We start from the raw sequence: 26,192 nt of genomic DNA, 5'->3' as shown, positions 1-26,192 counted from the left end.
CCTGTCCGACGAAAAGTTCAGTGGTCGGAGAGAGTATGCACAGGCCTACTAAGAGCTGGTACTTAAGATGATCAAAATATAGATAGTGTAAATAGTGTAAAGTAACTTTTAACCTACATTTATATAAGTACTGTACTTAAGTACAATTTTGAGTATTTGTACTTTACTTGAGTATTTCCCATTTTCAATAATTTTACTTCTACTCCACCACTGGCTGCTGTTTACACCGCGGCAATGGCAGTGGTGCTCTCTACAGGGGAGAGCTCAGGAAAACGGTCTATATAATAGAATCATAAGAATGCCAATCCACTTGCATTTAGATCATAGAGTGTTAGCTTCACAGCAGGGCCCAGGGTCTTGCATTAGGAGCTATATAGTCAACAACTGTTCCAACAACGCATTTCCACTACTCTGTTTGTTCTTTCTAGCTGGTTCAGCAACACCATTGAGGTTGTCTTTAAGTGCAACATGCCTGCACATAGAATATGACAATTCAATACCATTGATGGATATCAATCTATATACAATCTATAGACAAAAATGGTATTGAATGGTCATAATACAGTGACGGACGGATCGATGGATGGACGAACAGACAGACAGACAGACAGACAGACAGACAGACAGACAGACAGACAGACAGACGTGAGCTGGAGGAAGTAGTGACCTATGAGGAAAACGTAAAAGGGATTTGGTTCCCCTGGCATCACAGGGATCTCCATATTATGGCAATTAAAGGGATTTGGTTCCCATGACATCACAGTGATGTCAGAGCGTGATGTCAGAGCGTGAGAGTCAATCAACAAAAAGCGCTACCCATACGGACAGATACGGTCAAGATGCGACGGTTCTGATAGTATACTGGGACCTACGGTCGCAATACGTGTAACATGCCTGTACATGAATGTGACCATTCAAGGACAGTATCTCTGTCAGAGTGGACACTATAAGAGGGGCTGTTGCCCAGGCAGTGGTTGGAGTGTAGGCTACTCAGGTACTGTAGCCCACTTGAGTACAATTTCGAGGTATTTGTTTTACTTTATTGGAGTACTTCCAATTTTCAATCATTTGACCTCTACTCCACTACATCTCAGAGGCAAATATTGTACTTTTACTCCACTATAATTATTTGTTACTAGTTAGTAGTTAGTAGTTACTTTGATAGATTTTTTATTATTATTACAAAACAGTTTCTGTATACTTTGGCAAAATTGAGATCTACGAGCTCACAATGTGTCGCTTTGCAGCTGATTGTGTATTGTGGCACTTTTACTCAAAGTGAATTTTGAGCACCGAACTTGTACTGGGTAACAGACAATTTTACTTAAGTAAAACATTTAAACGCTGTGATGGTCCCTCTTCCATCGCAGTGTCCAGGCCAGGAGGCCTGGGGCTAAGCTGCTGTAAATGCTGTTTTAATGTCTTCTTCAATAAATTGCAGACTTCACCCTGTCTGGAACAATATTATTTTCCATAACACTGCGCGAGGCTATGTCTCAAGTGGTTATAACATTCAAGAAATGATTTCATTCACATAGAAAAGCTCCTTTGTCGAGTGTTTACGAGAACACAATTGGCCCGTGTGGGGGAGAGAAGCCAGACAGAAATGTGTGTGGGGAGGACGACTAAACTGGGGAGGAAAAGGGGTAAAAAGAATATTGGCTATTCAGAATTTTGGGGGAAAAGGAAATAGAAAAACAGGAGGTTTCCACTCACCTCAGAGGACTTCATGATGCCAAGGAGAGGGAAGAGCAAGGCAGGCAGCAGGGCTGTTATAGAGAGAGGCAACACCTCTGTCACCCAGTAGACAGCCATGAGGAACAGCACAAACGCACATTCTGACACCTAGACGCACACGCACGCACGCGCGCACACGCACACGCACACGCACACACACACACACACACACACACACACACACACACACACACACACACACACACACACACACACACACACAGTTCTATAGCTTCATTGACTCCGCCAGGTTGAAGTCAAGCCCGAGACTATGTTTTGCACCCTGTCCATCCATCTGTGTGTCGGTCTCTCCGTCTGTGAACAGCTAATCTCTGGCACCATTTTGGCCTGATTACAGCAAAACTGTAGCCTGGCAAGCCAGCCCTGATACGTGCTTAGTCACTCATTCCTTCCCCAGTATCAGGTCTGGCATATAAGCACAGAGTATGAGAAATCAGAAAATGATCGGGGCCAAACAGTGACTGCGTTTCAACTGCTGTCCGCACAACAAGTGAAAAGCTTCCCCTGATTGGTCCATGTGTAGATGGTGACGTAGGTGCATGCTGCGGAATTTTCAAAACCACAATGGCTGCCTTCCTTGCAACAAGTGTAACAGTAAACGCTGAAACGATAAAACAAGCAATAAGTGAAGTTATTTCAGAGTTGAATCAATTACAGCAATTCGGCGGAGTAGCGGAGTTCATCGCCCGAAAAGACATGTTTGTTTGCCGTTCTTCCGACTGGCTGCAATGTGATGACAGATGTTTTGCTACGCTGATTGGTAGAGGAGTCTGTCTGTCAAAGCAAGTACTCCCGCCCCCTTTTCAAGCTGCCTATAGCCCAAAGTCCATATTGTGGGAAGGAACGAGTGAGTGAATGCACAGTATGAGGCTGGCTTGCCAGGCTAGCAAAACTTTTTTGCAGACATTTTATGAGAGTACACCTACAGATTTTGTTCAAACATCACGCAAACACAAACAGGTGTTTCAGATTTTTCATATTCCATCCTGATTTGCTAAGATTGGCTTCCAAAGTTTGCAGGACTGCTCCGTATTGAACAAAAAGCCTCATGAACACGGAATGCAATTTCTGTAACATTTTGCATGCACATTCCCAGTAGGCTGAGGAAGAAATGCCACTTAAAAAGGTTCAAATCAGCCTCATGGTGAAGCTATAACAGGGCGTACCTACTGTAGCTGGAAACATTGTATGCACACTCCCTAGAGGCCAAGGAAAAACCTTTGCCCTGCATTTTCCACATCTGCCTTTTATAGCGCCACAGACTTGTGTAAAACAATTCTTTTGATATTACTCCTACAAATTTTGTCCGAACATCATGCAAATAGGTACACATTATCTCTATAGTGTAGTGATAAAGACGGATCCTTCTGATTTGACATATTTCATCCTGATTGGCGAATTTCCAACATTGCTGGCCCACAATAACCTATCTGACCTCGTGGAGACCTCTGCTCCAAGGAGCATATTTCTAGTTTAGTCAAACTGTAGAATAATAGATCACTGTTTCTCCATGTAAGGGCCAGGGACCACAGTTTAGGGTCTTACTCTGTGAGTGTACAAATGGAACCAAATTGTCAGCTTATTGTGTCTAAAAAGACATATTTAGCCACTTGTACGCATGCCCTCACCCACTGAAATCAAAAGACTAAAATTGCTAAAACGATAGAAAGCAGTAAAAGAAAACATTTTAACACTCATCTTTTCTTTTCTCTAATTACAAACTAAAATATGAACCCTTGTTGTAAAAAAACTAAAGTTGTCATTTAGTGTACTCACTACTCAGTCAAGTTTAGCCTACAGACAGTAATCTTGACTGATAATATATCAGTCAAGATTACTGTACTGGTGGTTAGGGTGCACACAAATGAGGGCAAAATACCCACATCAATGGGTCCCCAGTTTGAATGTTTGAATGACTGTGTCTGTCCTCTGTAAGCATTTCTGTCTCTCTCGACTGATATTGTCAAATAAAGGATTAACCATGCACCCCTGAAAAAATAAGCGTCCTAAATTGCAACACAATCTACTATCTGTCTCTTTACAAACAAGAATGTCATGGTGGTCTCCTGAAATACCGCCATCATCTTTGTTGAATGTTAAGTGACAGAACTGAAGTAATGAAAGCTTGTGCGGTATATTACAATGATGGGAACAGTTATTATTGCCATCTTGTTTTGGTTCTTCTTGGCCTTAAAAAAAGAAAAAGAAGAAGAATCAAACTGAATTCATACCAGTCGGAAACAGGCTTGGTAATTCGCTGCACCCTGAAGACAAGCATATCAATTTCAGAGGGTAAGTGGAATCCAGTTAATGAAATTGACCTCTAGCCGCCTTGGGGTCTGTAATTGAAAAATGGCTTCGGTTTATTACAGTCGAACTAAATGGGATTTTGTTTTCCCTTGGTGGAAAAATATAGAAACTGCTGTTTTCTTCTTGTGGAGGTACAGATCAATGGCCTGCAGCATCTGCAATAAGTAAGTACATTTTATTCATAGAGCTATATCTTCCACAGACAGTAATAGTCACAAAGTGCCTGGCAGGCTTAAAAACACGAAAGCATTATGATAAATCAAAAGACAAAAAAACAAAACAAAAAAACAAACAAACAAAAAAAAAACAATCACTATTCAAACAGCCGACCAATATGAAGACGCAATCACAAAATAACGAAAAGCCTGTTTAAACCGATTGTTAAGCATGTCTTTTAAAACTGTCAACAGAGGACACACCTCTTAGGGGAGATTATTCCATAGTTTAGGGGGGTAAAACACGCAAAGGCTCAATCAACTTTGGTCAAACCTCATGCGAGGGACAAACAGTGGTGTAATGTAACTAAGTACATTTACTCAGGTACTGTACTTAAGTGCAATGTTGATTATTATTATTTTTTTTAACTTTACTTGAATATTTTGAATTTCCAATACTTTTACTTCTACTCCACTACACCTTGGATCCAAATATTGTACTTTGATTCCATTTATTTGAAACAACTAACTAGATGCTAGTTATTTTGTATATTTTGATTATTAGGCTGATACATTAACCATTTCAGCCATACATGTACAGTATATACATTTGAAAATAGACATCTATAAGCTCACATTTGTGAGAAAGCACTCCAGTTTTACATAAAGCATATGTTTTTTTTATACATAGTACTTTAACGTGTCCAGCGTTATGTATATTTTCCCTGTAAAAGTAATTCGCAAAAGAGTTTTAGTGCATGTCGGCCTGTTCACTTAACTTCAGCCCTCCTCTTCCGGTGGTGCGCCTTTGTTTTAATTCCTACAAACAACAAACTCTACACATTGTAACGGGAGTTGACGACAGATTCAAAACTTGCTGTGAAAATGAACACTGGTGAAGGTGAGCGTGTTCTCACCTTCGTCCCGACAACCAGAGGAAGAGGAAGCAGCACCAGTGGGGTCAAAACAAAAACAAGGACGTTCCGATAGTTCCACAACCTTCTTATAAACGGCAACATCTCTGCAGCAGCCACGCCACAACTCCTCTCTGGTGTACAACACAAAATGCCCGGAGAGACGGACTGAAACCTTATCTGTCCGCTCCATTTATCATCCACTAGTCCCCGCTCATAAAAGTTTATTAGACGCTGAACCTGTCAAGGAAAAACTATAGGGTGAAAAAAAAAAAAACAGGTTGTCATCCTGGACACACAAGGATCTTTGTTGTCCCCTGAATTCATTATCACCCTCGACAAAAAATAAATGATGTTGTGAAAGATACATTTTATTGTAGTGCACCTGGAAAGTAACATCTTCTCCAGTTACTCAAGTACAATTTTGAGGTTGGCCTATTTTTTACTTTAGTGGAGTAGCCTGTCTCCAATTGACTTCTTAAGTCTATAGCAATGATTACTGTCACAATATAGAGCTATTTAACACTGTTACTGAACACACACTCTATAGCAATGATTACTGTCACAATATAGAGCTGTTTTTAACACTGTTACTAAACACACACTCTATAGCAATGATTACTGTCACAATATAGAGCTATTTAACACTGTTACTGAACAAACACTCTATAGCAATGATTACTGTCACAATATAGAGCTATTTAACACTGTTACTGAACACACACTCTATAGCAATGATTACTGTCACAATATAGAGCTGTTTAACACTGTTACTAAACACACAGGGCGGCTTGCACCAAGAGGGATTAAATAAATCTTAGTTTAGGGTTAATCAAGGGTTTGTTGATCTAGGTTTTATTTTAAATCGAGGTGCGTTGCACCACTTAAATTTAAGCATTGCTTAACAAATCTGTGATTAAACCATTAACCTGTGATTAAAACCATAAACTGTGATTAATTCATGGATTAAATGTCCTCCATCTTGGATTTCGATATAAACAAACTGGAATATGCTATTCTCTTGAGCCTAATATCATTAGCGTTACTCTTTTATTGACTTCTAGGAGAATGTGGGCAGGCCTATGTTAAGAAGAGTGCCTGCAGCCAAAACAAAACAAAACAAAAATATAACGCTCCCCGTCATACGACGGTGACGCTCGGACGCTACAGTGCGGTGCGGCGATGCGCGGCTAGAAGCAAGAAAAGACCACAGTTTTTATCACATTCACATTTGAGTCAATTATGAAGCGATTTCGGAAATTAAAACGTCTCCATGTTGCTTGGGAAGTCCACAAGCTTCCATGACAAATGTCTGTATGTCCCTGTAAATATTTAAATGTTCGCTAATTTAAAATAGCCGATGTACAGTACTACAAGGATGTGATGAGATGTTTGTTTTCAGCTGTGAAACGCTGTCTGCAGCTTACTTGCTGTGGGGCTTCCCTCACAGGAGGGGGACCCCCATTCATGTCAATGGCATGTTTGTATTTAAACCACCTCTACAGCAGGTTTAAAATTAATGCCTTACTGATGTTTAAATCAAAGTTTAAAGTAGTGGTGCAACAGGATTAACAGTAATCCAGGTTTACAGTGAAAATTCAAACCAAGATTAAAAGGATGGTTTAATTAAAACTAAACCTGATTAATGAAAACTAGATTTAAGGTTTGGTGCAAGCTGATTAAAAGATAAACCTTGATTTAAACCAGTTTAAGGCTTAAACCGTGTTGGTGCAAGCCGCCCTCTGAGTTAGAATAATAAGCAACTTGGTAACAAACATTCTGGACACCTGAAGGGCTGGTCCCTTCTGATTGGTTCAGAAACACACTGGCTTGCGTTTCAGAATGATACTTAAACCAGTAAGACTCCCTAATCGGGAGATAAGCGAAAAACTTTAGAAGGCAATCGTAGCCAATCAGGAGGGAATATGGGAAATCCATGTTGATGATACTGTTAGCGCTTTGCGTGATTTCAGGGCAAAATCTGTAGGAGCAGTGTTCAAAAATGTATTTTGCAAAAAAATGGCCTGATGGTGGCGCTAGAACAGGGGCATATTTGCCATCCAATTTGCGTTGATTTTAGGCCAAAATCTGTGTAGGAGCAGTGTTCAAAAATGTGTTTTGCTAAAATTGGCCTGATGGTGGCGCTAGAACAGGGAAATGTGAGAAATGAGGGGGGTTGGCAGCCAAGGAGTGTTTGTGCAAAGTTTGGCATGGATAGGAGCAACAGTACCTGATATATAGCGCAAAAGTGTGACGTGGCGTGTGACTGACAGTGTGACAGACTGACTGACAGCCGGTGGAGGTTTTGATAGTAACTGCCACCATCAAACAGGTGAATGTAATCAAAGGTTCATTTATATTCAAGAACCCTGTCTGTCATCACAGCACGTTTTTGTTCACAGGAAATAAATAAAAGATTTAGCCTTTTAAGGACTCAATATAAAAATACAAAAGATTCAATATCATCTAGTGTTAGGAATGTCCATAATGATTACCACGGATAAGCTCTAAAAGTGTGATTTTTTTTTCTCTTTTTTTCATTTCACCCTAACCCTTTAAATCAGGGGTCTTTCAACGTTTTCAGGCCAAGGACCCCTTAGCTGAGAGAGACATGAAGCAGGGACCCCCCTCTACATATTGTATAAATGTTTGATAGAAATATTCATTGATTTCTTAGACTTGTTTGACAGCACTGTCATCATCAGTCGGTTAGATTCGTGTAAATCATTGTTACTTTCTAAACTTGACCTTTCACTTTGTACTTTTTTACCTCTAAACCGAAACTATTTGCCGGAAATATCTGATCTACAAGCTCACTACGCCTCGTGCTGCGAGGCATTGTGAGCTTGTAGATCTGCTATTTTTGGCTAAAGTTCTCCTCAGAATTGGGATGCGAGGGTTCAAGTTGTTAATTTTAAAAGAATGTTCCTATCACACAAAGATTTGGCGGCCCCCCCTGTAGTAACTCTGAGGACCCCCTAGAGGTCCCGGACCCCCTGTTGAAGACCCCTGCTTTAAATAGTTTCCTGGGCATCATTACATCAAGTCACACATTCTGGATTTAAGAAACATGGCAGATCTACAAGCTCATAGCGTGGCACTCGTTGCCTGCTATTAGCTATTCAAAAATAGCAGATCCACAAGCTCACAATGCGTCATCACGTGCCAGAGTAGTGTGCAGGAGCCAGGGACCCCCACGGGTCCGTGGACCCCACAGGGGCTTAACAGGTGGTTAATGCAACATTTTATCCACTTTAAACCTTCGGCTGTCTTTTGGCTGTAAAATAATTGCAGATCTACAAGCTCATAGTGCGTCATTTTGTGCCAGACTAGCATGCAAGGACCCCACCTGTCCGGTTGACCCCCAGGGGTCAAACTAGCAGATCTACAAGCTTGCAGTCCGGCACTGAGTGCAGCGCTGCGAGCTTGTAGATCTGCTATGTTTTAAAGTAATCTTTAAAACTGAAAATTATTGTGACGTGGCTGTTAACCAATTTAGCTGGGGACCAAAAGGGGTCCCTGGACCCCATTTAGACAACCAATGATGTACATAAAATATACATGGTAATAATGTTACAATAATGATTAATTGAACACTTAACACTTGAAAACTGTAAAACATTTATTTGACCTCAATGTTGATGTAACAATGATATTAATCCATGTTTCAGTGTTGATTTAACAATGATATTAATCCATGTTTCAGTGTTGATTTAACAATGATATTAATCCATGTTTCAGTACAGAGGTGATACAGTGACCATGAGGATTTCACTGAACAACTCTTTCACACATCCAAAAGAGAGTGATAGAACATGGATGGTCATGCCATCCTCTATAAGACCCCCAATTAAGATAGTAAACACAGTCTCCTCCATTGGCATCATCAGGCTTACCAGGAAACCAGAACCTATAGAAATAAACAACATGTCATTCATTACAATACAATTACAATGATTTATTTGATCTCTAAATGTTTAGTTTTTTAACCCCTTAAACCCTGGAGTCTCTATTTGGGTCATGTTACTATAGATGAACATATTGTGAAAATCTGTCTTCAGTGTTTAATCCTGACCTCAAATGATAATACAGACACTGTTTAAATATAAATTAACTGTCTGTCTGTCTGTCTGTCTGTCTGTCTGTCTGTCTGTCTGTCTGTCTGTCTGTCTGTCTGTCTGTCATCTAATGGTCTGTGTGCAATAAACTGTTTGTGTAACTTACTGTCTGTACACCAACTGTCTGTCTGCAGTGTGCGTGTGTGTGTGTGTGCGTGCGTGCGTGCGTGCGTGCGTGCGTGCGTGTGTGTGTACCTTACTGTCTGTGTAACACTATTATTATTATTATTATTATTATTACTCTTATTAATGAAGGTAAAGTCTTACGTTGGTGAGCTCAGAGGTTTTCCATCAACCCATTTAAAGGATCCTTCTGTGTCTCTGTCACTCAAACCAATCCACACAGGGTTGAATTTGGGAGCAACTCTGACAACAAGGTCCTGGAAGAAAAGCTTGTGGTTACTTAAAGCTACAACCAGTAAGTTTCATGTCTTCTCCAGACAGAGGTCTCAACTAGAACACAGGATTTGAACCCAGGTCTGCCGTGTGGGTAACCAAACCTTAGCCGCTCAAACAAGACGGAATCTGCCCTTTAGTAGGAGAGATACTGAACTGAAGAGCTTCAGACAGGGCTACTTGTCAACCAGTAGGTTGAGTAGGTAGTGTAGTGAGACCACCTCCAACCACTGTACATGTACTGTAACATACTGTACCATACACATTACTGTACATGTAAAGTAACATACTGTACCATACACATTACTGTACATGTACTGTAACGTTACATACTGTACCATACACATTACTGTACATGTACTGTAACATACTGTACCATACACATTACTGTACATGTACTGTAACGTTACATACTGTACCATACACATTACTGTACATGTACTGTAACATACTGTACCATACACATTACTGTACATGTACTGTAACATACTGTACCGTACACATTACTGTTCATGTACTGTAACATACTGTACCATACACATTACTGTACATGTACTGTAACATACTGTACCATACACATTACTGTACATGTACTGTAACATACTGTACCATACACATTACTGTACATGTACTGTACCATACTGTACCATACATATTTGATAGTTGGGTTGATTCTTCCATAAAGATAAATTATAACCAGATTTTACCCATGACATTTTTTGCAGTGTTGAATTCGTCCACTAAAACTATGGAGAGAAATGTCCGGCTGCCTTTTTTCATTGACGAAAACTAAATAACTAAAACCAAGCTAGGATGACTAAAACTAAGACTACATATATATTGACATTTGTCAATTAAAAACTAAACTAAAATGTTAGGGAGGGACTAGTGGAGAAGAGATCCAGTAGAACTAAAAGACTCTGTTGTTGCACTCTGAAAATAATAGATCTACAAGCTCACAACACTCTGCAGTGAGTTTGTAGATCGGCCATTTCAGGGGAAAACCACCCATTTTCAATATTGAACTATAATATACCTTAGAGGAGTTGTGTGGAAATAAAAAATTCCCCCTTTTCTGTGTTCCTAGAACTGATTGATTTTGAGGTTTGTATTATAAATCACACCGGTGTGATGTCATCACTCATTTTCAAGATTGAAAATGAGTGGTTTTCCTCTTTAACCAAGTGTAATCTGCCATGACGATGCCATCAAGGCCCGCCAAAATACACTTTAGTCTTTGGTCAAATAAAACGTTTCAGATGACTAAAATATGATACTAAATGGAAATGAACTCAAAAGACTGACTAAATCTACACACGCGCGCGCGCACACACACACACACACACACACACACACACACACACACACACACACACACACACACACACACACACACACACACACACACACACACACACACACACACACACACACACACACACACACACACACACACACACACACCTGTATCTCTTGGCTGTTGATGATGATCAGGTCAGCTTGTCTGGCTTTACAGAATCGTCTGCTTTCATTCCAGGTTTTATGCTCAGCATATTTAGAGAGGTAGTAACACACTCCACTATCCCATGTAAATCCATCAGTCTCTAAAAACATAAAGAATAAAGTTTAGTCACGCCAGCGTTTTCTTCTCTCCATTTGCTCAGATTAATGATAAATGATTAACATGATGTAACAGAGAATACAACACTGATGTCTCACTGACCACACAGCCTCCTCAGTGTTTCATTGACCGGGGTCACAGTGACTGGGTTTACAGTGACCGGGGTCACAGTGACTGGGTTGCATCTGGAGTCCAGCTGTTGATATCTGGACTGTAGCTGCTCTTTCTCTTCTTTCAGATTATTATGGGTGATCCTTAGCTGGTGAAGACTGGACTGAAGCTGATCTTTCTGTTCAGTTGTTTGATCAAACTGGGTCTGAAGCTGATGGTTACTGGACTCCAAGTCACCATAGCGTGCAGTCAGGTTTACCAGCTTGTCTTTCACCAATTCACAATCTGTAAGGAGGAGAAGCAATCATAAACCATCCAGCAATACACTGGGTTTGACCCAGACAATTCACATTATAGACTCTATAACTCTATATCTACATATAACACATTATAGACTCTATAACTCTATATCTACATATAACACATTATAGACTCTATAACTCTATATCTACATATAACACATTATAGACTCTATAACTCTATCTACATAATAACACATTAGACTCTATAATTCTATATCTACATATAACACATTATAGACTCTATATCTCTATATCTACATATAACAAACTATAGACTCTACAACTCTATATCTACATATAACACATTATAGACTCTATAACTATATACCGGTATATAACAGCAATATAGTGGGTTTTGACCCATTCTCTTTGATGTCCTTTTCTGAATCTTAATTTTTTGTAGAGGAAAAAACCCTAAAAAAGAGCCTTAGTTTTTGAGGTACCCCTACCCGGGGTAGAACAAAACGCGACATAGTTTTTTCATATCTTTAGGATGTCCCCTTCATGAAATGGTTTGTCACAAGTTTAACTTTTACTGCAAAAGTCATGAAATTGATCCATGAAGGGACTCACCACATAGGCAAAAAACGCCTATCCTGAAAGATGGAGTTCCATTTCAATCCTTTGTCATTTTCTACCTGCTGGTTGTTTTTACCTCTTTCTATAGGCGGAAATGACATGCCAGTCTCACATCTGCCTCCCACTGAGGACACTTTTGAATGTTCAACAGGCTATGTACCAAACTGGTAAGTTGGTGTACAAATGGTGCCACAATCATGTCTCCCAAACCCCTTCTGTGGAATTCAGTTGGGAAGGGTTGGATGCTAAAGGATACATCACTGCAGCCTGTCCTGTTCAAAATATAGCCTGCATCATGCAGTAAGAGACCTCACCCAACTCTACTGCTATGATAAGGATTGTTGCAGTCAAAGTAGTATGTGCCTCAATGTCTCTCTGTGGCATTGTGTTGTACATAATATTTCTCCTGTATTTACAGTACATTGCCTATAAACTAAAATAAACAAGAAATGACACTATCCTTTTATACCAGCTTGTGCCTTGTGGACCAGCCTTGACTGTTAGTCCATGGGCCATACGAGATGTCGGTATCGGAAAGGTGGCAAAGATTACCATGCATTTTTGAAAAGCTCTATATCTGTAGATTGTATTTTGGTATGATAACCCTTTCTGACTGAGACACAAGTGGCGTTTCCATAAACTTATTCGAATTAGGGAAGCGAATTATCAGAAATACGCATTAAGACAAAGCGAATTTAGCATGTTTCCATTTGCGGGTGTCATTCGAATTAGCGACGTTCGCAAGAGTTGATCGGGCTGATTTATTTCAGACCGAACCTGAGCACTGCACCGTCTGCACGTCTGACTGCTGTGACTCGGTCGCTGTCTAGTAGTGGGAAGAAGGGATTATCAGTCATCATCATGGCCCCAAATAACTTTTAAATATATTACAATTGGCGACGAGTCTCTTACGAAATTGACAAGAGTTCCTCTCAATACATAAAGCTACCGGTTCACCGGGAAAACCGTGGTCGCGTCGCTGCACAGTGCAATTTTCAGCGTCCTCTGGAAGGTCAGGTGGCCGATCTGCAAGCTCACAACGCGGCGCGGAGACGTGGATGCGAGCTGCTGTGCCTGTGAGCTTGTAGATTGGGCACTTCAGGCACGCAACACCGTGGGATGAGGAAGGGTTCGCTCGCCACTAGGCCTGTCCTCTAAAAATCGACGAATCGACGCGTCGTTTTAAGCCCCCGGAATCGACGCCAATTGTTTGAGTCGAGCCGTCAAAAATATATTTTTTTTTTATCACACCGGTGCGGTATGAGAGCGCTGGACTGTCATGTTCTTCCTATTTAGTCCATACTTCCTACTGCTTGCAACTAGACTTAAAAATAAAACCAGTTCACGTGACTTGAAAGTTGCCTTGATCATATAACAAGCGGCTCTTATTTTGAAGTTAACCGCTTTGAGAGGAAATGCGTCGACGTGTTGTTATTCTACTTGTTAAAGCTGACCAAGAAGCAGCAGCGCGATGCACTTTCACTTTCACTCACTGCCGCTGAGTGTGGCTCTGTGGTGGAGGACTGCGGTGGAGTAGAGGACTTCTTAAAAAGTTTTAGATTACGACAATTTGCTTGCATTGCGATGCAGCCGTGTGCCGTTCTGCATCGACGCAGTGATGTTACATTATTGTTACCTTTAGCCTACTTTGGTGTTGTTTTTCCTCCTGAAGGAACGGGGCTAAATCGTTAGCATGCTAGCGCTTTAGCCCTGTTCCTTTAGCCTTGGAGAGGCATAACATCATTACAACCAGGCAGTTTTCAAAGCAGAGAATCCACAAATCATATGTGGTTTACAACAGCTGTTGTACCGGTACTCTATCAATGCGTCGCGGTCGCGCCTCCTCTCCAGTCATTGAAGCACAACTTTTTTACTTTTTTTTTTTTACACATAAACGATATATATGAATGAAAGCATTTGTGTTTTCTTTTATGCACTGACTGGAGAGGTGGTGGAGCACTAGTTCTGGTCCAGAGCGTCAGCTCTCACTGATGCTCTGACAGGCGGGTGACTCAAAGACTTGACCAGGATTTCTCAGCCCCTACAAGGGCTCAACTTCAGTCAAAATAAACTAAACTACTTCACTACTCACCTAACTACCACCTAAGGTAGTTTTGCGTTGTCGAAAGTCTATTCTCCGTGGTGGGAAACCTCTCAGCGCCCCACCCACTCTGTAAAATACATATTTTTTTGTCCATGTTGTGTCTGCAGTGGCTCGGTGGGTGTCTTTTACAGAGTGGTCGGGGTGCTGAGAGGTTTCCCACGGCAGAGAATAGACACGCAAAACTACCTTTTGTTAGGTGAGTAGCCAATTAGTTTTGATCCAAGTGAGTATACAAATACAGTAAATGGGACGAAATAGACATAGACAATTATTACGTTATTAGGCTGTGGACCCCATAACAGTTGTTTTGTTTTTTTTCATCCCCATGTTGGATTATAGTACATTGTTTCTCAAATAAGGGTACATGTACCCCTAGGGGTACTACAGGGGGTACAGGAGAGAATGGGAATATGTATTGTACTGTTATGGGTAATGATAAAAGATATATATATACTTTTTTTGTGAACCTTCTCATCTGTAAATTGTTTAACCAAATTACATCAATACCTTGACTGATACAGTCAATTGTTGCGGTTATTGAATAGAAAGCAATGTTTATTTGCCATTATGCTGTTTTATTTTTGAACATATTGGCATTGGAACTGGACTTTAGATCTACATGGTATAAGCAAATTGCTGTAGTCAGGGGAAGGGGGCTTCTTAAATCAGTATAAGGGGGTACTTCAACCAAAGGGTTTTGAGAACCAGTGGTCTATAGGCTACTGTAGATGTAGAACAGTGGGGAGTGAAAACTATGATGGGGGGTCCACAGATATATAAGTTTGGAACCAGTAGACAAGGTTCTGGCCTGGGTAACCAATAACCATTTGGTTCCATTTCACTGTGGTAAATGAGCACGGCAAGTAAATTGTGGGTCCCTGAAATGAAAAGGAGATCAAAACAGGGATGAGGTGAGAATCACTGACTAATGACAAGCTAAAAGGCTAGACCTGTAGCCATATCCAGATATCCTACTGAGAGCCCAATCGTGAAAGAAGTCTCAAATAAAACAAAATATAAATAGCTGCAATGCATTATTAGAAAATGCCAATGCATGTTGCAAAATGACTCTACCACAAACGGTTCATTAATCACTTGACTTTCTTCGTAGTGTCTTTACTCTCAAATATGTTTCCTTTGATTCATTCACAAAAAGAAAGTACACAGGGCTGAAATTCCTCCAACATGGCAACCCTCGTCTCAAGTGTGATGCCGCATTCGTTCACTAGGGGGCGCCGTTTCCTAATTACACAAAATTTAAATATTGAATATATTTTAAAAAGGAGCAATCGGCATATTGACTATAGCACCTTTAAAGGTCAAATGACATTCTATTTTTACCAATCATAAAAGTCTTTGCCCTGGTCCTAAAAACATGTTTCAAAATGTTTAAACTTGAAAATCCACTCCATGTAGCCGTGGTCTCTCTCTCTTATGAGCCCTGTTTAGGTGTCATGAAAAAAGGGCTGTCACCTGAAATACTCTATACTCACCACCAGGGGAGCCTCTCTCTCCCACTCATTCTAACAAATATTAGTATGGTGCAGTAACTAAGTACATGTACTTGAGTATAATTTTGAGTATTTGTACTTTACTTGAGTATTTCCAATTTTCAATTCTTATACTTCTACTCCACTACATCTCAGAGGCAAATGCACTTTATCTCTCCACTACAATCATTTGGAGGCTTTAGTTACTAGTAACTTTGTAGATTTTGATTATTAATACAAATCAATCACTTCAGCCCTTATAGGCCAGTGGTTCTCAAACTATGGTCCCGACCCATAGGCCACACACACACACGCACGTGCACGCACATACAGATCTGCGGCCGCCCCTCTAACACACTGAGAGATACGTGCTCGCATTTTCCTAGCCTGAGGCACACGGGTCGCATGATCAGTGGGGAATTGTGTTCAATACGAGCCGAGGCGCGGGTGTTTTTTCTTACCCCGGGAACGATACATTACCGGAGCCCTGTGGTTACACTTCACAGAGTTCAATTTAGACCGTCTGCGCCGCGGTAACGTTCCAATAGCTCCGCTCCGGCAATGCAGAAAAACTTCACGGTCCTTATGTAGTTATAGCAACATATTTGGCTAAATGCCTCAGTTTAGAGAACCACCTATTGCTTGTGTTATCATAGCGTTTTACTGTCTGCTCGCCGGCCCGTGCCAGTGGGTGTGTGTGGGTGCGCTGTGCACGATCACAGCAAAGACAGAGTGTCGGTAAAAGGAGGGAGGTTCCACTGAGCTCTACCCGGGGAGCAGTGCACTGTGCTCGAACACAGCCGACACAGTGTCGGTAAGGAGGAGGGAGTTTCCATGGAGCTCTGTAACCCGGGGAGCTGCGATACATAGCGATTTTCATTATTTCACCAAAGCATAAACGGACTACTTGATATGAAGGATATTGCTGTAAATAAGATATTTGAATGGATAAATGTATTTTATATGCCCATAATTAGAATTAAAGGACAAATCGACTGTCAACGCATGAGTCCAGCAGCCAATGAACTGCGCATCAGAGACTCATTATGCAGAAATCAGCACAAATCCACAGATAACAGGGGAACGACTGCAAGTTAAAAGTTGGTGTTTTTTTTTGGGTGTAATTGAGGTCAGGAAACATAAAAAAAAAACATAAAAAAAATTGGATGTCATGTCCACTTTAAAATTTACTTGAAACCGCAGAACTCAGGCAAGGGGAAAGCAGTACAATAAACTGTAACATAATCAGACAAACCAACAAAGGCAGACATCAAGGGCTATAAATAGACTAGGGAGAATGGGAACAGGTGAGGTGAGCCGCACGGGTGAACACGCTTATCATTAGGCAGCGCACACGCACGCACGCATGCATGCACTGTCACATACAGTGGACCGTGACACGCACGCACGTGGTGGAAAGTAATTAAGTACATTTAGGCTACTAAACTACTGTAAATACAATGTTTTTTTATACTTTTACTCCACTACATCTCAGTCTAATATTGTATTTTTACTCCACTACAAGTACACACTACATGTTACTTTGTAGATTTGGATTATTATTACAAAACATACATTAATCACTTAAGCCCTATTTAAACTTTGGCTATTTGAATATAGCCGATCTTCAAGCTCATGACGCGTTGCATTTGAGTTTATAGATCTGCTAATTTCAAAAGATATTTATACATTTTGAAACCCGAGAAATAGGATAGTCTGCATAATGAGTCTTTTATACTGTTGCTACTTTAAATACATTTACATTTTGATACCAATACTTTTTTTTTGTACTTTTACTCAAGTACATTTTGAATTCCAGACTTGTACTTGTCAGAGAGTATTTCTACATTGCGGTATTGATACTTTTACATAACGTGAGTAATTTTTCACCACTGACACGCACACACACACCCACACCCACACCCACACCCACAACCACGATTTACAATGCAGGCATTTAATCCAGAGCGATTTACAGAAATCTAAGATCAAGAGGTCTGAAGAGTCTTCAGATTACATACTTCAGTGTTATAGCAGTGATTAACACTTCAAATTAGGAATAATAATAAATAATAAAACTTTATTTGTATAGCACCTTTCAAAATGCAGCTCAAAGTGCTTTAAAGAGCATAAAATGAAGCACAAGTGCTTAACAGAGAAAATGTGAAATAAAAAATAAAAAAATACATAAAAAAGAAATAATTAAAATGATTACAATAAAGCAAGAAAAATTAAAAGCATAGAACATTGAAGAACAATTTCAGAGCAGTGCGGACGTCAATAGCAGCACAGGGATTAAAAAAAAATCTTCAGCTAAAAGCAAGAGTAAAGAAATAGGTCTTGAGCTGTGCTTTAAAGCTATCCACCGAGGCTGCCTGTCTTAGGTGTAGTGGGAGTTTATTCCAAGCTGTCGGTCCATAGAAGCAGAAAGCTGCTTCACCATATTTTTTATATGTCATTGTTGTTGTTGGCGCCTCAAGTAGGTCTGCACTAGAGGACCTGAGTGGGCGGGTTGGAACGTATCTATGCAGGCAGTCATAGAGGTACGAAGGTGCCAGACCATTAAGAGCTTTATAAACAAGTAAAAGAATTTTAAAATCAATCCTAAAAACAACCGGGAGCCAGTGTAGCGACGCTAAAACTGGAGTAATATGTTCTCTTATCTTAGTTTTTGTTAAAACTCTGGCTGCTGCATTTTGAACAAGTTGTAATCTGTCAGTTGTTTTCTTTGGCAGACCAGAGAGAAGTGCGTTGCAGTAATCAAGCCGAAAGAAAACAAAAGCGTGGATCAGCGTTTTTGCATCGTTCAGCGACAGATAGGCTCTAATTCGCGCAATATTTCTAAGGTGAAAGAAGGCAATCTTCGTGACATGATTAATGTGTGTATTAAAATGTAATTCAGCATCAATGATCACCCCCAGATTCTTTACAGACGTGTTACTTTCTTTAGCCAGGTTACCAAGTCTATTTATTATTGATTCTCTCTGGGCAGTAGAACCTATTATGAGAACTTCTGTCTTGTCCTCATTTAGCTTGAGAAAGTTCTCACTCATCCAGCATTTTATGCTAGACACACACGTCAGCAATGGGACTAGAGCACAGGGGTCATCCGGAGCCACCGAAAGGTACAACTGGGTGTCATCAACACAGAAATGGAAATTCACACCGTGAGCGGAAATAAGTTCTCCCAGCGGCAGTATATAGAGGGAGAATAATAAAGGACCAAGAATTGAGCCCTGTGGAATACCAGAGCAGATGTTGTGTTTGCTTGACTCGAAGTCAGCTAGATTAACAGAGTAGCTTCTGCCTGTTAGGTAGGAGCAAAACCAGGACAGAGCTGTCCCTGACAGTCCTACCCAGTGTTCGAGACGTTGTATTAGAATTGTATGGTCAATTGTGTCAAAAGCCGCCGTTAGGTCCAGCAGTAGGAGAACGGACACATCTTTGTTGTCAGCAGCCACCCTAAGATCATTAATAACTTTTAAAAGTGCAGTTTCTGTGCTGTGTCCTTTCCTGAAGCCGGATTGGAATTTGTTGTGCACCTTATTGTTCCGCAGAAACACATCCAATTGTTGAAAGATAATTTTTTCTAGGACCTTGCCCAGAAAAGGCAAATTAGAGATGGGTCTATAATTATCCAGCACGGACGGGTCAAGGTTGGGTTTTTTGAGTAAGGGCTTAACTACGGCCGTTTTCAGTGAGTCTGGAAAGACACCTGATTTTATAGAGCTGTTTACTATTTTTAGGATATCTTCATTAACACAGTCTACAACCTCTTTAAGAAACGGCGTGGGTATTGCATCCAGCGAGCAAGAAGACGATGTCATTTGCGATATGGTTTTACGAAGTTCCTCTTCATCAATTGCACAAAATGATACTAGGCTCCCCCTAGATTTATCGACGCTTTTACACATGGCACCATTAACCGCATTTGCATTTGTGACAGTATTATTCATAATACCAGCTCGAATGTTAACAATTTTGTTGTCAAAGAAGGATGCAAACTCATTACACTTTGCTTTAGAAGCAGGGAGTGACTGCTTGTAGGACTGGGGGGGTTTAAAAGGCATTCAATGGTAGAGAATAAGACCCTAGCATTGTTCTTATTCTCATTAATAATTCCGGAAAAATAGGCCTGCCTAGCCAGACGCATGGTTTTATTATAGGTGGCTGTTGACGACTTAAATATCTCTAGGTGGATAGTTAATTTATTTTTTCTCCAAGTTCGCTCTACTCTGCGGCATTGTTTTTTGAGTGAACGTATATGATGGTTTATCCAGGGTGTTAATTTGGAATTATATTTCTTTTTAGTTTTCATAGGAGCCACTATATCCAGAGCTGACTCTAATTTAAGATTAAAACGTTGAACCATATCATTTACTGAGGGAATATCAGGAAGGGGGGGTGCACATGCAAGAAGGCTAGCAAACTCTTCTGCTGCCGAAGAGCCGAAAAATCTATTTTTTATAGTATATTCTCTATTGTTTTTTTCTAGATCAGAGACAGTCATATTAAAACACAGTAAATAGTGGTCCGATAAGTCAGGCTTAGCGATAATCCTGTCCATAGAAATATTTAGCCCTTTAGAGATCACGAGATCAAGGGTGTGGCCTTGATTGTGGGTTGGCCCGGTGACATGCTGAACAAAATCAAGGGAATGCAGTAACTGTAAGAAACTCATAGCTGTAAGATCTGTAACAGTGGCTGCGTCCGAAATCCACCCTATTCTCTAATGTAGTGTACTAAAAGGGGGCTCCGCCATTTTGAACTAGTGTCCGAATGTATAGTGAGCATTTTTGTACCCTAATATAGTGTACTGAAGTACCCCACAATGCATTTGGATTTGTAGTGAGCATTCGATGGTCACTATTCAAGCGCTATTCAAGCCCTGCCGCCCCACAATGCACTGCGCTGCGGCCGCTGTCTCGCGCTTTGAGCACGCACATGCGGTGTGCACGCGCACACGCACACTGCAGGTTCGTCTCTGCGTCTCTGCATGGCAGGAGGTGTAGCCACCTGTTGCTGAGCAAACGCAACAGAACCGCTCGTAGCAGAACCACCGGCTAAAGAAAACAACTGTCCACAGCATTGTCATCAGAGAACAAAATTTGCTCTTCATCATTTAATGATGTAAACAGCTCTAAAGTTGTTTATGAAGAGAAAATACGAGAATAGACGCTGGAGGCTTTTGTTTTTCGATCTTTTCTTCCCAACCTTCCACAGCTGATAATAATCATGATAAAATAATGTTATTTAAATTAGCAAGAATAACCTATTTTATCACAAACATGGGTGTATGTCTGCATGTGAGACAAATGAATGTGGCATAAGCATTATTCATTCATTGATTCACCAATGAATGAATACAATTTAAAAAATATATATAGGCCTATACATTTTTTAACATTATTTTATTGAATTGTGATGAATAAAAACATAATTATATTTGGCCTATTTCTCATAATAACAACACAACATGTTGGTATGTTATTTCCAATCCACATTGGGGAGTTGATGTACAAGCTCACAACGCGTCGCTTCGCCCCCTGTTGAGAGCTTGTAGATCGGCTATCATTTATTGCTCCAAAAGCCAGCGCTAGAGTGTTTTAACTGTGCGACAGCGATGACGCAACCAGATGGCGACGGGGTAGTGTCCGAAATGCGCTGATTTGTTCACTACTGTAGTACACTACATCTGGATCCCTCATTTAGGGTTAGGGAGTAGGGAACGTGTTCCGCATTTCGGACACAGCCAGTGTCTACATGCAAGTTAGTATCACCAGCAATAAGGGTTCTCTCATAGTCCGTGGAACAGATAGATAGAAGTTCTGATATTTCTGTAAGAAATAAGGCTTTGCTACATTTTGGTGGGCGATATATCGTAATCATTAGAACAGAGGATTGACTCTCAAATAAGTTAGCTTGATATTCAAAGGATGAAAAACTTCCAAAGGTCAGGGACTTAAATTTAAAAATGTCAGAGAAAATGTATGCCAAGCCTCCGCCTCTTTTTCCTTCGCGCACTGATTGAATAAAATGATAGTTTGGTGGACAGGCGATGCCAAGTGCAACAGCTCCATCTGTGCCCAGCCATGTCTCCGTTAAAAAAAATATATCTAATTTCTCTTCACAGATTATATCATTTACAGAGGAGGGCTTGTTTAAAAGTGACCTGATGTTAAAAAGTGCCAGGTTTATTTTATGACATTTTACTGTACTATAGCCCCTACAGGGAATGTAAGTTAGGTTAGCTAAATTAGCAGAGCCACTGCTTGTCCTGGACACTCTATTTGAAATGACAGTAGAAATGTTGTGAGCCTGCTTAATAAAAGCGCCTAGAGGAGCATCGGGTCCAGATACGTTAGTTGCTGGGAATAATATCGGACCCAGCTGACATCAACGGCTGAACGTATTGTCCAGCTGGGAGGCCCGGGTCTTCTGTCGTTGTGCTTGTGGAGGGATGGGTGGGGGCAAAAGCACCCAGGCCACAGATTTCTGGGGCACGCCGGGGTCAATTTCAGGCGTTTTCAAGGATGGTGGTTGTGGAGCCGGGCGTTTGGCCGGTGGTGGTTGTGGTGCCGGGCCTTTGACCGGCGTCTGGCCGGGGTCATTTTAATCGCAGTGTTTATAAGTTCATTCATTCCATTCGTGAATTCTAGAAGAGGCATTGGAGATAGGGAGAAAGAGGAGGATTGGGGTGATGGTGCCTGCTCTTCCTCATTGGTTGACTCATAGTTCGGGCCAGCCATGGCTGAGTCCATGGCTGTAGACTCTCCATTGTCTGTTGCCAGTTCACTCTGTTCGGTTGTGCCAGCCCCCTCCTCTTCTTCTGTCAACTCTCCGTTGTCATTTGCCATTTCACTCTGCTCATGGTTCGGGCCATTTGCCATTTCACTCTGCTCATGGTTCGGGCCACCCACGGCTGAAGCAGAGAATCCATAAAACTCTTCTTCATTACTCTCCTCTTCAAACATTTCCCTGAGTAACCCCATCTCTGCATTCACCATAATCAGTTCCTCGTCAGAGAGGGCAGGGACAACGGTAACTGTTGTTTTTGAATCTCCTCCGTTCGCCAAGGCCGTTCCCCCCTCGGCCGGGGGGGGCTCTTCAGTAACCATAACACCATCTCTTGTTATGGTTTCTTCGTGGGTAGCAGATAAGAGTTGTTCATCACAATCTGTTGTTTTGGATTGTTGTGTTCTGGCCAAGGCCAGAGCATGGAAAACATTCTGCAAAAACAGCTTCGCACCTAGCTTATTTAGTTGCCGTTCAGCAAAGAGGTGTCCTCTGTCGAAGAAAAAACTGAAGTTGTCAATAAAATGCACATTTTTGTCGGTGCATGCAGCTAAAAGCCATTTGCTCAGAGAGAACAGTCTGCTGAAATTCTCGTCTGTGCCTCTGATAGGCGGTAGGGGACCGCTGATGCATAGCTCTATGTCGCTGTTCAGGGAGCTCAATGTGTTGAATAGAGCCCTGAAATTCTCCTTTAAGATTTCTGACTGTTTTTCTTCTGTATCACATGTGCCAGTGTTTAGAATCAGGGTTTTCACCGTTTGGTGTTTGTTGACAAGATCCAGACTGTGTCTTTGGGAAAACACATAACTTTTGCCTTCTTCTTGCTTAAGCTTTTGACACCTTTTAAAGCAGCATCGCCCACAATCAAAATGTCAGGATCAGTTACTGAGGTGGTTCTTACCCTGCTGGGTGGGACGTTCTCTCTGTCAACAGGGGCACTTCGGGGGGCTTCTAGCAGCTGTTCTGTTAGCCAGCTTGGGGAGATGCTACCCCTGTCATCCTCGGCCAGTGGCATGTATCTGTTTGCCAGCTGCACACTCGGTGTGTGTGGAGATTGGGCTGCGTTTGTCTGTTTAGCAGTGTTTTTCCCCTTGGCAGTAGTCCATTTTTGAAGGGGGGTCGAAGCAGCGCTGTGCCGGGGTAATGCCGGCCATTCGTCGGTGATAAGACGACTTTGGGAGGGTGTCCTGCCTGTCGTCCGTTCTTTCATCTTTGGCTTTTCACCAAGGGAATTCCAGGCGAGTGGTTTATCCAGTCTTCGGGTTTGTTTTAATTGGAATATTTCCGTTTCAAGCACTGCAATCCTCTGAAGCAGTTTCTGATAAACCCCTGTTGAAATGGTAGGGCCGGCCATCTTGCTAGTTAGCTAGATGCTACGTATCCAGTCACCAAGTGGCAAAAAATAGAATAATGTTAATCGACACATTATTTGTGAATCGACATCAAGCTTTTTTTCCCCACTAAGCAGCAGCTGAGAGGAGAGCACAACGGCGCATTACTTTAACACTTTCCAAGCCACGGGGAGCCCCTTAATATTAAAACCGGAATATACCGGACATCTGAGCAAGGAGTCTCAGCCGCGCCGTCTTTTACCGCACGGGGAGGAGATGCATCGGCCGAAATCGCCACTCTAAGCCAATGCAGAGGGAGGAATTTGGCTGGTGACTGTGGTGAGTACACAACAGGGATTGCGTGATGTTTATGGGGGATGAAGACCACGTGATATAGCGCTGATGCTCTTCTAAAATGAATGCAGTTCAGATCATAATATAATAATAGAAATTTCACGGCTAATCTACAACAAGCCATTCTATTTCGGCTGTCGAAGTGTTAAGCAACACCACTTATGCAGCTGCACCCATCAGAACTTGCATCAAAGCCCTAATAATAATTATAATAAATAATTGCTCTTCCTTGCGTTAGCATGGAGTCTGTTCTCTAGAGACTAGAAGTGGAGTGACAAAGTCCATGGAACGTAGTGGGAGCGCTCTGGCTGGCACCCCAGGCTAGTGTATCAAATGTGGAGCTTTGGTCTGCCTCACTCTCCCTCCCCGACCGCGTCCACGGGTGTGTCGCATTAACGACGAGTAGAGTATTTTGTGTTGTGTTTTATAGTAAATCTTGACAAAATCACCGCACACGAGGCGACGCTGCCGTTAACAAGCGAGCTTTCGTGTCAAGCATGCATGCAAAGGCAGGAGGTAAACAAAACACATCCAGTCAGCGCGCACTGCTATGACCAGTCCAGCAGTGTTTCTCAAACAGTAGTCCGTGGACCTGACTAGCGCCGCATGCATGCGAATCTGCGATGCATGCATGCACAACACAGACATGCACTCGTCTCCGACACAGACACACACACACCGGTCCTCTCACATTTGGAAAACATTAATGCTTATAACATTTTTAAGCGATTAAAACATTCTTTTGGGAAAAACGTTAGGAAAAAAAATCGACTCATACTTTTTGAGTCCCTAACCTCAGTAAAACTATGCCTAAACCTAACCCTAAAACCTAACCCTAACTAAATTCTGAATAATGAGATGTAGGACTAATGAGATTTCTGACTTATGTGCAGTCCCCCATGCCATCGGCCAGACAGTGGATTGTCAGTAAATTGTTAGAACATTGCCATTGGATTGTTAGTAAACTGTCAGAACATTGACAGTGAGAAAGGAGGGAAAGGTGTTGTGATGTAAATGCTGTTCACATTCTTATTTCCAATGAAAAGAAGTGTCGAAAAGTGACCTTTGTTTTCAGTAACAAAAGAAAAGATTTAGCAGTGCAACGAATCTTGGAAAGTATTTCCAGAAACAAATGCAGGAAAAGTAGTACAGGAAATGCCGACGCACGTTTCGGTGAACATTGCTCGTATTTGCCAAAACATAGGATTAGGTTTGAATGCAAGCCAGCGTGAAAGCCTAGTGTTGTAAAGTCACACCAATCATCCTCACCTGCATCTTCTGTGGTTCCGTGGTCGTGGTGATGGTCCAGGGTCAGCTCCAACTCTGTTCCCTGAGGGTCCAGGGTCAGCTCCAACTCTGTTCCCTGATGGTCCAGGGTCAGCTCCAACTCTGTTCCCTGGTCGTCCTGATGGGTCAGACTGAGCTGGATGTCAGGGGCAGCCTCACACACACAGAACAGGACCAACAGCAAAGCACCGCAAGCCTTCATCCTGAACCTCACTGACTATAGTACACAGAACACAGATACACTCACTGACTAGTGGCTCAGCACAAACCTAACCTCACTGACGAATGACTCAGCACAAACCTAACCTCACTGACCAGTCACTCTGCACACAGCTAGACTCAATGACTAATGACACAGCTCACAGCTGTCTCATATTATATACTCACCACCTCCAAAAGGAACAAAGCCCTTCCCAATACAATGCAGGCTCACATGTAACCCAGTCCTTTAGGATAAATGTCTTTTGTATACACACCATCCTTTTGAACAGGTCTCGATGTAACAACCCCAGTGTCAGGGCCAGTGATCATAATCAGTAGTACATTTCCCTTATTGTCTACCCCATA

General features: G+C 41.6%; 1 protein-coding gene across 1 annotated transcript in view; it reads right to left on the bottom strand.

Moving 5' to 3' along the window:
* slc13a1 (solute carrier family 13 member 1) overlaps window positions 1-25,827 on the bottom strand; it is a gene marked incomplete at both ends in the record, with an annotated part of 52,199 nt that extends 26,372 nt beyond the window's left edge. Inside the window, 4 exons of the mRNA XM_080737081.1 lie at window positions 1,717-1,845; window positions 5,141-5,271; window positions 11,375-11,668; window positions 25,608-25,827. Coding sequence (XP_080593207.1) covers window positions 1,717-1,845; window positions 5,141-5,271; window positions 11,375-11,668; window positions 25,608-25,827 — 774 coding nt within the window. The remainder of the gene's footprint in view (window positions 1-1,716; window positions 1,846-5,140; window positions 5,272-11,374; window positions 11,669-25,607) is intronic.
* Window positions 25,828-26,192: the final 365 nt, after the last annotated feature.

This window comes from Nannobrachium achirus (assembly GCF_963921795.1).
Source record: "Nannobrachium achirus genome assembly, chromosome: 11".
Lineage (NCBI taxonomy): Eukaryota > Metazoa > Chordata > Actinopteri > Myctophiformes > Myctophidae > Nannobrachium > Nannobrachium achirus.
The sequence above is the reverse complement of the archived record's forward strand: the minus strand, read 5'-3'. Positions and strand labels throughout refer to the sequence as shown.